Source organism: Echinops telfairi, unplaced genomic scaffold, assembly GCF_000313985.2.
Source record: "Echinops telfairi isolate 266 unplaced genomic scaffold, ASM31398v2 ScPeMD7_16;HRSCAF=60, whole genome shotgun sequence".
NCBI classification, from domain to species: domain Eukaryota; kingdom Metazoa; phylum Chordata; class Mammalia; order Afrosoricida; family Tenrecidae; genus Echinops; species Echinops telfairi.
This window is the reverse complement of record NW_022103913.1, coordinates 11,431,515-11,445,118: the sequence shown is the minus strand read 5'-3', so window position 1 is coordinate 11,445,118 and position 13,604 is coordinate 11,431,515. Positions and strand designations below refer to the sequence as shown.

The 13,604-nt window shown below is 37.9% G+C and overlaps 1 protein-coding gene and 1 pseudogene across 2 annotated transcripts in view; one reads left to right on the top strand and one right to left on the bottom strand.

Annotated features, from left to right (window-relative positions):
* Window positions 1-13,604, top strand: part of PPP2R3A (protein phosphatase 2 regulatory subunit B''alpha) — a 226,071-nt gene that overhangs the window by 50,484 nt on the left and 161,983 nt on the right. For both annotated transcript variants that reach the window (XM_004712102.2, XM_045287446.1), the window contains one exon: window positions 3,864-6,329. In XM_004712102.2, coding sequence (XP_004712159.1) covers window positions 4,299-6,329 — 2,031 coding nt within the window. In that variant the 5' untranslated portion in view covers window positions 3,864-4,298. The remainder of the gene's footprint in view (window positions 1-3,863; window positions 6,330-13,604) is intronic.
* Window positions 8,756-10,274, bottom strand: LOC105979480 (annotated as a pseudogene).

The window sequence follows — 13,604 nt, the reverse complement described above, 5'->3', positions numbered from 1 at the left end:
AAAAGATTTACAGTCTCAGAAACCCACAGGGGCAGTTCTACTCTGTCCTGTAAAGTCCCCGTGAGTTGGAATCAACACATTGATTATGCTGATGTTTGAAGTTTTGCACTTATGTGCACATGGGTTACAATTGGACCCATGGTAATATGTTATTATAAAGCCCATACTTTATCTTATGGCTTATACTTTATATAGTCCCATGGGATTTTAGAAATAATTTGTTTTAATTTTTGTTGTTGAAAGCATATATAGCAAAGCAATAGCCATTCACCCCCTTCTACATGTACAATTCAGTGTACATTCTTTCAGTGTGCACTGTTTCTATCCACCTTGTCTGACACTGCCCCTATGCTTTCTCTCTGATCTTTCCAGTTGGTCCTGTCAGCTTGATCCCAGATAGAGAGGACTTCTAAGCGCATAATGCATCACTAGGTCAGTACTGGTCGCTGGGCATCCATCTTTGATGGCCTGATTGCAGAAGAGACAAATAGCCACACATTCCATCTCTCTCTCCTGCTCCTGACTCTGCTTCTTCTGTTGCTCCAGGCAAAGAGAGAGCAGTTCTTGTGTCTTGTGTGGTCACTTGCAAGATGTAAGACCTTAGGCACTATACAACAACTTTGAAGGCAGAACATACTATTAGGGCAACTAACGGGGCTGCCCCTGAAACCACGCCCGTAAACCAAACCACCAAATCTTGGAAGCTAATCCAAGGTGTTTGGTTATATATAAGCAGCTGCAGCTGTTACTCTAGGTTTTTGTTGTTGTTCATTACAGATATACCTATCACAGAAATTTTTCCAATTCAGTGATTTTTAGGTGTACAATTTATTGACAGCAATTTCATTAATTGGTTATGCAACCCTACCTTTAATTCAGTTTTCTCATCAGTATAAAACAAAATTCGGTACTCTATACGCAATAACCACTCCTGTACCCTCTCATTCTTGGTAACCACTAATATTGTTATTATTGTTGTTAGGTGTGTTTGAGTCTGTTTTGACTGGTAGCAACCCTATGTACCGCAGAATGAAACACTGCCTGGTCCTGCACCCTCATCAGAACTGTTATGCTTGAGGGCATTGTTACAGCTACTGTGTCAAGCCATAATTGTTACTCTTCTAAAATTTTCTGCTCTTCAAATGTTTTAAGAATGATGAGGGCAATGAATGTACAAATGTGCTTTACACAATTGATGTATGTATGGATTGTGATAAGAGTTGTATGAACCCCTAATAAAACGATTTAAAAAAAAGAAACAAATTTTCTGCTCTTATATTTTTATGTAAATGAGATCATGCAATATTTACCATTTTGTGATTGACTTACTTCTCTCAACATAATATCTTCAAGCTCTGAAATGGATATGCTTAATAACCTGTTTTACAGGTGAAGCAGGCATGACATGGTTAACCACCTTGTATAAGGTCATATAGCTGACTGTAAAAGACAGAGTTGGAATTCAAACTCATGCCACTTTACTTTCACTCAGAGCCACAGGACAGTATTTTGGTTCCAAATCAGACTCCATCTCTCACTGAGAATAGCTGGTTTAGATTCCCTGTCTTGGTCTCCAGCTGGACACTTGGGTGTCAGTTGAATCATGGTCTGATTTAAAATACAGAATTTGAAACTCCAGGTCTGGACTAAACATCAGGGAAGCAGTTTTCACTCAAAAAACTCAAATCATGTTAGACTCTAGACTTCTCATTGGTCGGTGGTAGCGCTCTCTCTAGTTTGGCATTCGTGCTTCTGCGCTCTGCTGTTCATTTACGTTGAAAATGTCAGCTCAAAGACCTACATTTTTAATCAGTTCTTTAAAATAGCATTAAAACTCAGTTTTTCTGTTGCAATAGCTACATTTAAGACAAAGAATATTTGAAGAGAGAAAAATAATAATAATTGAGGTGTTCAGAGGGAATGTCAGATAATAAAACCAAGTAAGACAACAATAATTACAACAGTGTACTACTGGAACAAACACGGAGTAATCATTAGATCTAAACAGCCAGGAAATATATTTTAAGTAATATAAGAGTTCAACTCAAGGAAAGGTTTTCTATGAATTAACTGATTTCTGGATTCACCAAGTCTCTAATACCTAACTGGGCAAAGGAGTAGACAATTCGCCAAAGAAAAAACAAGATAGACAAAAATAAACACATTTTCTAGCTCCAAGGAAACACAAATGAAAACAATAAAATATCATTTCTCATATATTAAATGGATAACTTTTTTAATTGTTTTAATGCAAAACCACTTACATTAGTGTTTTAACAAATTGCCCTTTTAACTTACTGAATTTTCCTTGATTTTCTGTTCAATAATGCCCTCCATTCTGTTCATCATGTTGACTTGACTTTCAAAACACATCCAGCATGTTTCTGTTGGGCTTCCCAATTTCTGATGCACAAGAAGGGTCGATGCATAGTGATAATAACGGATACAGGGGTTTGTAGGGGATGCAGGGTCGGGGAGCAGGCGATAGGGGATTGTAGGAATAAAAAAATGAAGGAGGGAAAGGGGGGAGCACTAGAACTAATGGTTTGCGCACAACTCATTTTAAAGGCGATTTAACCAGGTGTGGGGAGGATGTTCTAAAATTGATGTGGTAATGATTGTACAATTTTTCCTTATATGATTGAACTATTGAAGTGTATGATATGTAAATTGTGTGCCAATAAAACTTTCAAAAAATACATCCAGCAACTACTGTTTATATGTCTGCCCTGCTGCTCAGCTAAGCCACCCAGTCTTGACCTAGTTTATTGTATCTTGAAACTTGTTTTCCTGCTTCTCGTCTTGCAATTTCAAAGTGCCCTCTGAACAAAACAGCCAAAATTATCCATTTACACCTCTCATTCCTCCGCTCGTTGTCCATCAGTTGTTTCCAAACATACTCAAAATAGAAGTCAAACTCATCTCATCTCAAGGGTGTGCAGTTCCTGCTTCAGCTACATTCTCCCACCTTCTGTTCCTGACCTCCTCTCCTGCAACTGTGCTTCCTGGCTTTCTCAGCTCTACTTTTTAACTTCTTGTCATCCTTCTAGTAAATCAAATGTGCTGCCACCTCCTTTGCACGTATGACTGCTCTGCCTGAGATATATTACTTCAAAACACTTCCTTGACCTGCTGTCTCTCTTTTACATCTCTTCATTGAAAGGCACTGAGATCTTCTGTATGAAACAGCATCTTCACATCTCTCTAAGTCCTTAGCCTGCTTCATTTTTCTTCATAGCACTAGCCCCATCTGCGATCTGTTCACTTAATGTTGTTTCTCTTTCTCTAACTAGATTATGAGCTCCATAAGGATAGGGACTTTGTTTTAATCTCTGCTTAGAACAGTCCCTAGCACATGGTAGGCACTTCATATTTGTTCTCAGAATGAATTGATAGCACCTACCCCCCTTTTTATTTTAATGGATAGCAACTACAAAGTATTTTAAAAACAAAACATTGTTTTGAGAAGAGAGTAACTAAATTTTGTCTGTTCGATTGAGAGAAAGAAGTATCTATAAGGGACAAGAGCTGAGGATGGGATCAAGTGCCATAATGAAGGCTGTCCTTCCTCTCAGGAAAAAAAGATGATGGGACAATGCTTTTCAAGTGTAGATGAAGTTGTAGAATCAAGAATGAGCATTATGTGTTGGCAGTCTCTTTAGGAGAATGACATTGATGGGAGCAAAAGGTTGGTACAGAGGAGTAACAGAATATAAGATGGTAGGTGGATGGAAAAAAATGTTGAAGTGCTTGAAAGCGGATCGAGGCGTTAGATGGCATATGATACAAGGGAGGAGAAAATAAAAGGCTCCCTTACTATGAGAAAATGCCCTTTTAATTCTTGTTCTTTTGTTTTTTTATAGGTTTTTCTATCAGTCACAGAAAAATGGATCACTTAAACCTTTGGAAGAACTCTGCTATCACAATACTGCTATAATCTGAACTAAGATTTATGGATGCGAATTCATGACAATAAATTTCTGCATTATAGAATTGCTGAAGACCTAAGTGATGATATTCTTCCACAAAAATAATACTGAAATGCCATGACATTACTAAATAAAACTAAAAATCATAATTGATATTTTACTGTAAATTATTAGACTTGCTAATACACATGTGCAACCACTACTGTGTTTTGACAAAACCTCATATTTGAATGGTTTTCCTTGTGGGAGAAGCATTATATTTGCAAGAATCCACTGAATACTGCCATCATATATTTTTAAGTGGCAATTTGGAAAATTTACTTGAAACTGGAGTTTTAGAAAATTCCACCACTAAGTGGATTTGATATTATGGCAGCAACTTACAGACTTGTGGTTAGTACTGTGAACCACTACAGCAGTGTGGTGATAGACCGGCGTTTTGAGCAGGCTATACATTATTGCACTGGAACCTGCCACACCTTCACGCATGGAGTTGACTGCATTGTAGTACATCATAGTGTTTGCGCAGACCTCTTGCACATCCCTGTGTCTCAGTTCAAAGACGGCAGCCCAGGCTCTGTGTTTCTACCCCAGGAAAACGGCCTTTCCTCAGCTGAAAGTGACTATGCTCATCATGCCCTCCCAGGTGTGCCCCGAATCAGGAAAGGGTCTGCAACCCAGAGCACCTGTAACTTAAAGGACATCGCAGGAGAAGCAATCAATTTTGCCAGTGGAAAAATAAAAGAATTTTCCCTTGAAAAACTCAAAAACTCTAACCATGCAGCTTATAAAAAGGGAAGGAAAGTTAAGTCGGATGCATTTAATAGGCGGTCGGTTGATTTTGACTTGCTCTGTGGTCATTATAACAATGATGGAAATGCCCCATCCTTTGGTTTACTCCGGAGTTCCTCAATGGAGGAAAAATCGTTGTCTCATAGAAACTCACTTGATCTGACCCTGACTTCCATGTTTCTCCAAAATTTCTCTGAGGAAGACCTGGTTACTCAGATTTTAGAAAAACACAAACTAGATAACTTTTCTTCTGGTACCGACATAAAAATGTGTTTAGATATTTTGCTGAAATGTTCTGAGGATTTAAAAAAATGCACAGACATCATAAAACAATGCATAAAGAAAAAGTCAGGGGGTAGCATCAATGAAGGAAACGGTCACGATGCAATATCTAGCTCTGAAACTGTCTATATGAATGTAATGACCAGATTATCATCCTATCTGAAGAAGTTACCTTTTGAATTTGTGCACTCTGGACATAATGAAGCCCTAGATTTAACAGAATTGGTCAGTAATATGCCTAGTTTACAGTTGACTCCATTCTCCCCAATATTTGGCACTGAGCAGCCACCTAAATATGAAGATGTTGTCCAGCTCTCCGCCCCTGAGTCTGGACGGTTTCAGACTATTGAACTGCAAAATGATAATCACAATTCGAGGAAAATGGACAATACAAATGTTATTCCAAACAACTCCACAAGTTCAGTATATAACTTAGAGGTAAATGATCCCAGAACTCTAAAAGCTGTCCAACTTCAATCACAGCCATCAGCCATGAACCCTTTGGAAAATGTTTCTTCTGGTGAGTTAATGGAGACTCTTTACATTGAAGAAGAATCAGATGGAAAGAAAGCATTAGCCAAAGAACAAAAGACAAAAGATAGACCCAATCATGAATTAGTAAAGGGAAATCAAGACAAAGCAGAATTTTCAGACCATGATACTCATATTAAAAAATGTGCTGCCTCAGTGCAAAATGAAATTGGTAAGATATTTGAGAAACCAGTTGTTAATCTATCTGAAGAAGACTTTAAACCAAAAGTTCCTAAAGTTGAAGAAAGAGACCGCGGAGATTTTATGAATCCTAACAGTCAGGAAGAGATAGATAAACTGTTAATGGATTTAGAGTCTTTTTCACAGAGAATGGAGACCTCTCTAAGGGAGCCACTTTCCAATGGCAAAAACTCTAATTCTGTAAAATGTCATGGTCACTTGACTGCACAGGTACCTGTAGATCAGGAGCCTAACTCTAAAGTCACTTCACCTGTAGATCTTGAGCCCAAATCTAAAGTTTCTTCACCGTCAGAAAAAGTCTCACCTTCCTGTTTAACAAGGATCATTGAAACCAATGGGCACAAAATAGAAGAAGAGGATCGAGCTCTCTTACTTCGAATTCTAGGAAGCATTGAAGACTTTGCTCAAGAATTAGTTGACTGCAAATCAGGCAGAGGGAGCCTATCACAGGAAAAGGAAATGATGCAGATTCTACAGGAAACCTTAACAACTTCTTCCCAGGTCAATTCATCAGTCTGTAGAAGTCCCATTGGTGATAAAGCCAAAGATACAACTTCAATGGTTTTGATTCAACAAACTCCAGAGGTGATCAAGGTAAGACCCAATAATCGTGAGTCTTGAACAACATAAAAAGAAATTTGCAAAATTTATAAATGAAAGCTTTGTTTTGTTTTTACTTTATTTTCTAGTAAGAGTACATCAATACCCTAGTAAAAGTTTTGATTATCAGTATACAACAGTATAAAAAGTACAAAACAGATCTGTAGCTTTCTAACATATTAATACGAAGTGCATGACTACATATAGTAATCCTACAGAAAGAGTTGGAAGGGGAAAAAGAAGACTGTGGTTGAGGTCTAGTAATAAATAAATACAGAAGTAGAGATGATCCATATTATAGTATATTCTACCACCAAGACTGCACCCAAATGTACAAGAAGAGAAAAGAACCCGTTCAAACAAAGCTCGGAAGGAAGATGATCAGGCTGGGACTCTTGTAACACACCTCAAAGGTTGTGGGAGAGCCGCCCCAATTTACTGTGTAGTCTATACTTATTGTGGCATGGAGCAGGTAGCTTTTTACCCAAAAGAAGAAATATAGAATCTTAACATTTAGAAGACGAAATATAAAACTATAGGATACCCTTAAAAAGGGGCTCACTCTTTATTGACATTTATACTATCCAAGTTTTAAAATCTAGTTTTAAAAATAAGCAGAGGATTGTTACAGTGTTCCTCACTCACTATAAAAAGTCTTAAATGGTAATAGTTTTTACCTGAACTATAGAAAAGAAGCAATGAGTACTTTGGTTGGGGTTCAAGTGAGAAGTCTTTAATGAGGATTTTAGAATTGAAGAGATCCACATTCAAGATTTATGTATCTCCCAAAATCGTAATGTTAAGAAAGCTTGGCTAAAAGAAGCCAAACCAAAAATCAACCCTCTTAGCATTGAATACACCTCTTTTCTTTTAGAATTTTACTTTAAATACAGTGTGAAAGAGAAACAAAACACTAATAGGTTAAAACAGTGGTTCTCAACCTGTGGGTCATGACCCCTTTGGGGGGTGGGGTGTTGAACAATCCTTTCACAGGGGTCACCCGATTGATAACAGCAAAATTACAGTTATGAAGTAGCAACAAAATAATTTTATGGTTGGGGGGTCACCACAACATAAGGAACGGTATGAAAGGGTCGCAGCATTAGGCAGGTTGAGAACCAGTGGGTTAAAGCAAAGCAAACACCCATTCTACACAGATCAAACCTTCACAAGGTCAGCTGAAGTCATCCAGAGCTAATACTGAATTTTACAGATTTTCAGCGAAGTTACCAAATATAACACAAACAAGTCAACTATTTACACACTCAGCAAGCGCACTAAGAAGCATGCTCCCAAGAAGCATTAGCCTTTGTTTTACACTACCTTGAAGACTTGCACATTTTAATTGCTAGGTAGTTGAATGCTTTTTAATAGAGTGTGTTGTCTGTCTTGGTATACTTTGGTACCAATTGATTGTTTATCCTGAAAACTTGCTATTCACCAAGAGGAGCTTGGATTCTGCTTTAGAGGCTTCTTATAAATTAAAATCTATCAAATATTAATATGGAAGGAGCTGGCATTGGATGTAGCAGCATCTACAGTCAAGTTACATCTCTATTTAGTCAACTTTCTCCCTCAATGTGTATGTACTCTGCCTTACGTAATATTTCAATAGTATAAGTTTGAATCATCAGAACAACTGTAATACCTAATATTTCAAAATTATTAGCAAGTATCTCTATGGTCAAGTTCAAGTTACTGAATTATGACAAATTTCTTTTTCTTTTTTAAAAATAATTTTGACATATCTTACTCATTTCAGTATAGCCCTTCCCTTCCTGTACAGTTCTGTTGTTCAATCCCATTGGGTGGGGCTCTACAATCATCAATGCTATCAACTCCCCCCCCCCCCCCCTCCCCCCCCCCCCCCCCACCTCTCACTTCCCATACCCTCATGGAACCCTTACTCCTTCCACTGTCTCTGAGGGGTCATCTATCTTGACTACCATGTGCCAAGCAATCTTAAAATGACAAATTTATTATCATCAGGGAAAACAAGTGTAGCCAGCAATCTTTAAAATGCCAAACCACTGCTTCTCAATCTCAATTTCGAAAGACTAAAACTACGTGTGGTTTGTCATGCAAGAAAATTCTGGTCTCCTAAAAACCGCCCTTTTCATTCATACAACGGGATTTAAAAAGGAGGAGGAAAAAAGACGTAAAGAACACTTTGCAGCAGCATTCAGCTTTCCTATGAAATACTCAGCATCGTAAATATTTTGTACACATTTTTTTTAACTAGACACTGGCTTCAAAGTTTGTGGAACTGGGGAGAAAAATAACCCGTTCAAAACCATTCTACATACTGTCTTTTTGCAGAATAGCTAATTTCCAAGTTAAAAATAGGAAGGTTACTTTGTTGTGTCTTTCCAAAATGTAAATTTTGGAATTTTATGTTGACCACCTACCTAACACCTCAGTCACCACTCCTAAGTGGAGATGGGCAGGGGTCTGGCTCCAGCTCTCTGGTTTCTCAGCAGCTGCCTTCTTACTGCTGCAGCAGGGCATGCGGACTTGAGGACTTCTCCAAAATGGCCTTTGCAGGTAATCCCGCAACATATTTTCTGTCTTTTCCAGTATGTAAGATCTGAAATGGAAAAGACCGGTGTTCTGTTAGAGCCAGAAGCCATCTCTAGCTGAGCCATAATCCAACTGGCTACTGTAACAAGGAGGCATTTGAGGTGGCGCTGGGAGCATCAGAATTAGGACATTTAAATTCCTTCTGAAGCTTACTGATCTGGTTGATTTTTACCCTGTTTCCAGATAAAGTTTTCACTTTCTTTGGTTTAAATGTAGTCTTTAGACTGGACCCTGTCCTCACATCTACCACATGATTCCAGTTTTTCTTTGATTCTGCTGGCCGCTTCTTCCGCCTATTCATAAGCAGGACGCAAGCACTGCAGTTATCTCCTGAATATGTCTCAGTGACCAAAACAGCTCTGGAAGTCCTTTTTATAGCATTGACTGTCGTGAACCCAGAACTGGAAGACTTAGCTCTGCAAACACAGCAGCCCTCATACTTCCATACATCTTTGGCTTGTGAAAAGCAAACACCTTTGCTTCTGGGCAATAGTCTTCCAAAAGCAACCATTTCACAAACAGAAGCCTTCTTGAGGTGCAGAGTACACAACACACCAGGCCCCCACTTCCGTTGCTGCCTCCTCAAACTGCCTTGTCTCTGGTAACTATTTTGATCATTTTATGTTCTACCAAAGTTCTTGCTCTACCCTAGGGATGGGTTCACAATAAAAGGCAAAAGATTTAGAGCCAAGCTGACTGGTTGCTTACTCTGCTTTCTCGCCTTATCCAACTTTCATCTTAGCTGTGTGACCAAAGGAAAATTACTGGTAACCTCAATTGCCTCATGTAAATAGAGGTGATTGCAATAAGTTCAAACATACCCACAGTGAGGGTGGCATTAGTTTTTCTTCTGTTAGACCTAAGATTGCTGTGAGTCACTGAACAACAACATATAATGGAATCAATAAAGATCTCACACAAACAAGCAAACACATTGCCATTGAGTCAGTTCTGGCTAATGGTGACCTCACATGTTTCAGAGTAGAACTGTGCTCCTTAGGATTTTCAATGGCTGTAATCTTATGGAAATGTACCAGAAGGCATTCTTCCACTAAGGTAGGCATTTAGTGTTTGTTTCTATGCTTGTCAGTTAACCAATAGAGCATTTATTACCTCATGCCTCTGCACGCCTATGTAAGGTGTAGTGTAAAGAGAACAGTTTACAATCTAATTGGGGTGACAAAACCAACATACCTAAAACAGTACATAAGCACTGTTCAAAGTAATCTTAGTGTGGTAGGTCATATGAGTCAGCATCAACTCCATGGCAGTGAGTTTGTTTTGATTTGGTGTTTTTGGAGACCTTCAATACAAGTGAAAATACCATTTAGAGTTAGAAGTATCTTCAGAAGGCCCCATTACTGCAAGTATTGCTTTCAAATAATCACAGAAAGTAAATATTCTGTCAATTTGTATGCATGTGTGTTATCACTTGCTTATGTTACAAGTTCAACATGTTCTTGCACCTGCCTCATCTGGAATATGTGGTTATGAGTTCACTAAGGAAGGGGGAAAAAGAGATGATGTATTTAATTGCTTTATTGCAGACATGACATTTCATTTCTCCTCAAAGTATGATTATTTCTAACCTAAACACTGATAAACAGTACAGAGAATATTTGGGGAATACTACCTCTACTACATGAATGTGCTATACATATCAGCATGTATGAATTCAGAGACATAACAGCCAAATCAACAGGAAATACTTTGGGAATAATATGTATTATTTAGGTATGTACAGCTGTGCCAAAAGCATGAAAAGATATTGTTTGGAACAATGATGACATCGAGATAGAGCAAAATGCAACTGAGGATGGTACATAAAGACTTCAGTGATAATAGAAGTGTTTTATTTCATAATTTGTGTGGTGAGTCTATAATCAGTATTTATGCTTAAATACTATCTAGTACATGTTTTAAAAGCCAGTTGGCTATTAGAGATGACAGCTATGAGGTCACCTTTTAAAAGACAGTTACATATTACCTTAGCCATTCTCATCAGAATATGTGAGCAGAGGAAGAATATTTACTGTGGTCAGATGAATAATTTTTCCTGGTGTTTATTTAGTGGTGGTGGTTCTTGTGTACAGTTACCAGTAACACTGAAGTTTAAAACAATACGTATTTCAGGTTATCAAATAGTTATTTGGAGCTAATTAACCTCAAGCATTCATTGAGTATTTTTATGAAATTTCTTTGTGAGATTCATTTGTTGATTTACAAATATTAATATTTTTATGAACTTGGGTCAATGGGGAAAAACTGTAGGAATTCACTACTAAAATTTTTTTCCTATACTAGAAAAACCTTAAAAATAAAGGAAAAAATCTTTTCATGTATACAGGCAATGCTTTTGTGCTTAATGCACATTTTATAAAGGAAAAACTTTAATAACCTCAAAATGATAATGACATAATAAGCTCTGCCAATTATTGTGAGCAAAGGCATTATCACAATACAGTATTCCAATATTGTGACCTATTTCATCTCTCAACAGTTATAAATGGGAACCCTTTGAGTTTTAACTGTTTACCTTTTGTTATGTGAAAAGGGGGGGTTGGATCTTCTGAGAGAAATGAACTACAGTTAAAGTAGAAAATGTGAATCTTTATCCAAGAGCAAGTCTCATGCCTTTCCTGTGCTCCAGACTATCAAATGCCAAAACCCCAAGACAAAACACTGCTGTCCGGTCTGTTCCCACTCACATGTTTCAGAGACAGCAAATCTTCATGGGACCAAAACCAAACTCACTGCCAGGGAGTCGCTGCTGACTCACAGCAACCCTATAGCACAGAGTAGAGACTGCCCCTGTGAGTTTCTGAGACTGCACTGTGTACAGGAGTAGAAAGCCCTGTTTCACTGGACTCTGAATGAACTGAGCTTCCTCATTTTTTGCAACAATAAACAATCTTATGGAAAGTCTCCTGTCAGTCTTTTAAACAAGTTCCAATATCACAGAATGAAGTAAAATTTGATAAGATTTAATAGAAAAGTTACAGTGATTGATATTTAAAAATATTTTTATTATCTACCATCTACTGTTTAGCCTTATCAAATCTTACATATTCCTATATCCTTCAAATATCTGCTTTTTTACTATTTTCATTATCGTTATATATTCTTTAAATCTCATATTGAAATCCCTAGGCCACCACTCCTCCATACCTCTCCTTTTTAGAGGTAACCAGTATCCTGAAGTTGATGTTTATGGCCCCATAAAAGTTGTTTTATTTTACTACCCAAATACCTACATGGAAAATGTTACCTAGGTACTATAGAGTTGGTTCCAACTCATAATAACCCTATGTACAATAGAATAAAACACTGACTAAAGCACTAGTCCTGTGCCAGCCTCACAATTATTACCACATTTGAGCCCATTGTGTCAACCTATCTTGTGTAGGGTCTGCCTATTTGTCACTGATTCTCTACTTTACCAAGCACAGTGTCCTTCTTCAGGGACTGATCCCTCTTAATAACATGTCCAGCATGAGATAAAGTCTTGCCGTCTTCACATCCAAGGAGCATAGCTGTACTTCCAAAACAGATTTGTCCATTCTTCTGCCACAGTCTGCTCAATGTTTGTAGCCAACATCAGTTCCTCCTTGGTGCTCTTTTTTCATTATCCAATGCTCACATATATATGAGGTATTGAAAAGACCGTAACTTGGGTCTAGCAAGCACCATTGGCCTCAAAGTGATATTTGCTTTGAAACACTTTAAAGAGGCCTTATGCAGCAGATTTGCTCAGTATAATATGTTGAATGATTTCTTGACTGCTGCTTCCATGAGCATTGGTTGTGGATCCAGGTAAAATGAAATTATTGAAGCTTTACTCTTTTTAATCGTGATGTTGCTATGGAAACAGCATTGTTTTTATGATTTTGCTTTGAGAGAAAGTGGATGGAAAGTGGTAGGAAGTAAGATAGAGAGGTAGAGTGGGTTCCACTAGTGAAAGACCTTGTATGTTATGCTAAAGAGACTACGAGGAAGTAAGGAGCCAAAGAAGACTTTTAAACAGGAAAGTCTGTGATTTGTTTATTTTTTTATGATTTGTGTTTTTAGAATAATGAATTTTAAATTGGTATTTTCTTAACTTTTCAGTTAAAAATAGATTAATCATTCAAAATGTTTTAATTAAAATGTTTATATAAAAAAGGACTTTTAAATGACATTGATAATTATCCAATACGATTATGGGGGTACTAGACCATGTGCATATATTTATAGGTTTAGTAGTAGGGTAGCAGGTGGACATTGGGCCTCCATGCTCATTCCCTTAATACAAGAGCACTTTGCTCAGCTAACGGGTCATTCTGTGATACCCACCTTCCCGACATGATCACTGAAGACAAACGTGTGCATAAGCAAACGTGGCGAAGAAACCTGATGGTGCCTGGCTGTCAAAAGATATAGCATCTGGGGCCTTAAAGGCTTGAAGGCAAACAAGTGGCCATTTAGCTCGGAAGCAACAAAGCCCACAGAGAAGAAGCACACAAGCCTGTGTGACCATGAGGTGTTGAAGGGATCAGGTAGCAGACACCAAAGAACAAAAACCATAATTGTGTGATTACCTTCCCCACATAAACGCTGAATACAAATGTGTGGATAAGTAAGTGTCGTGAAGAAGACTAATGGTGCCCAGCTATCGAGAGCTATAGCGTCTGGGGTCTTAAAGGCTTGAAA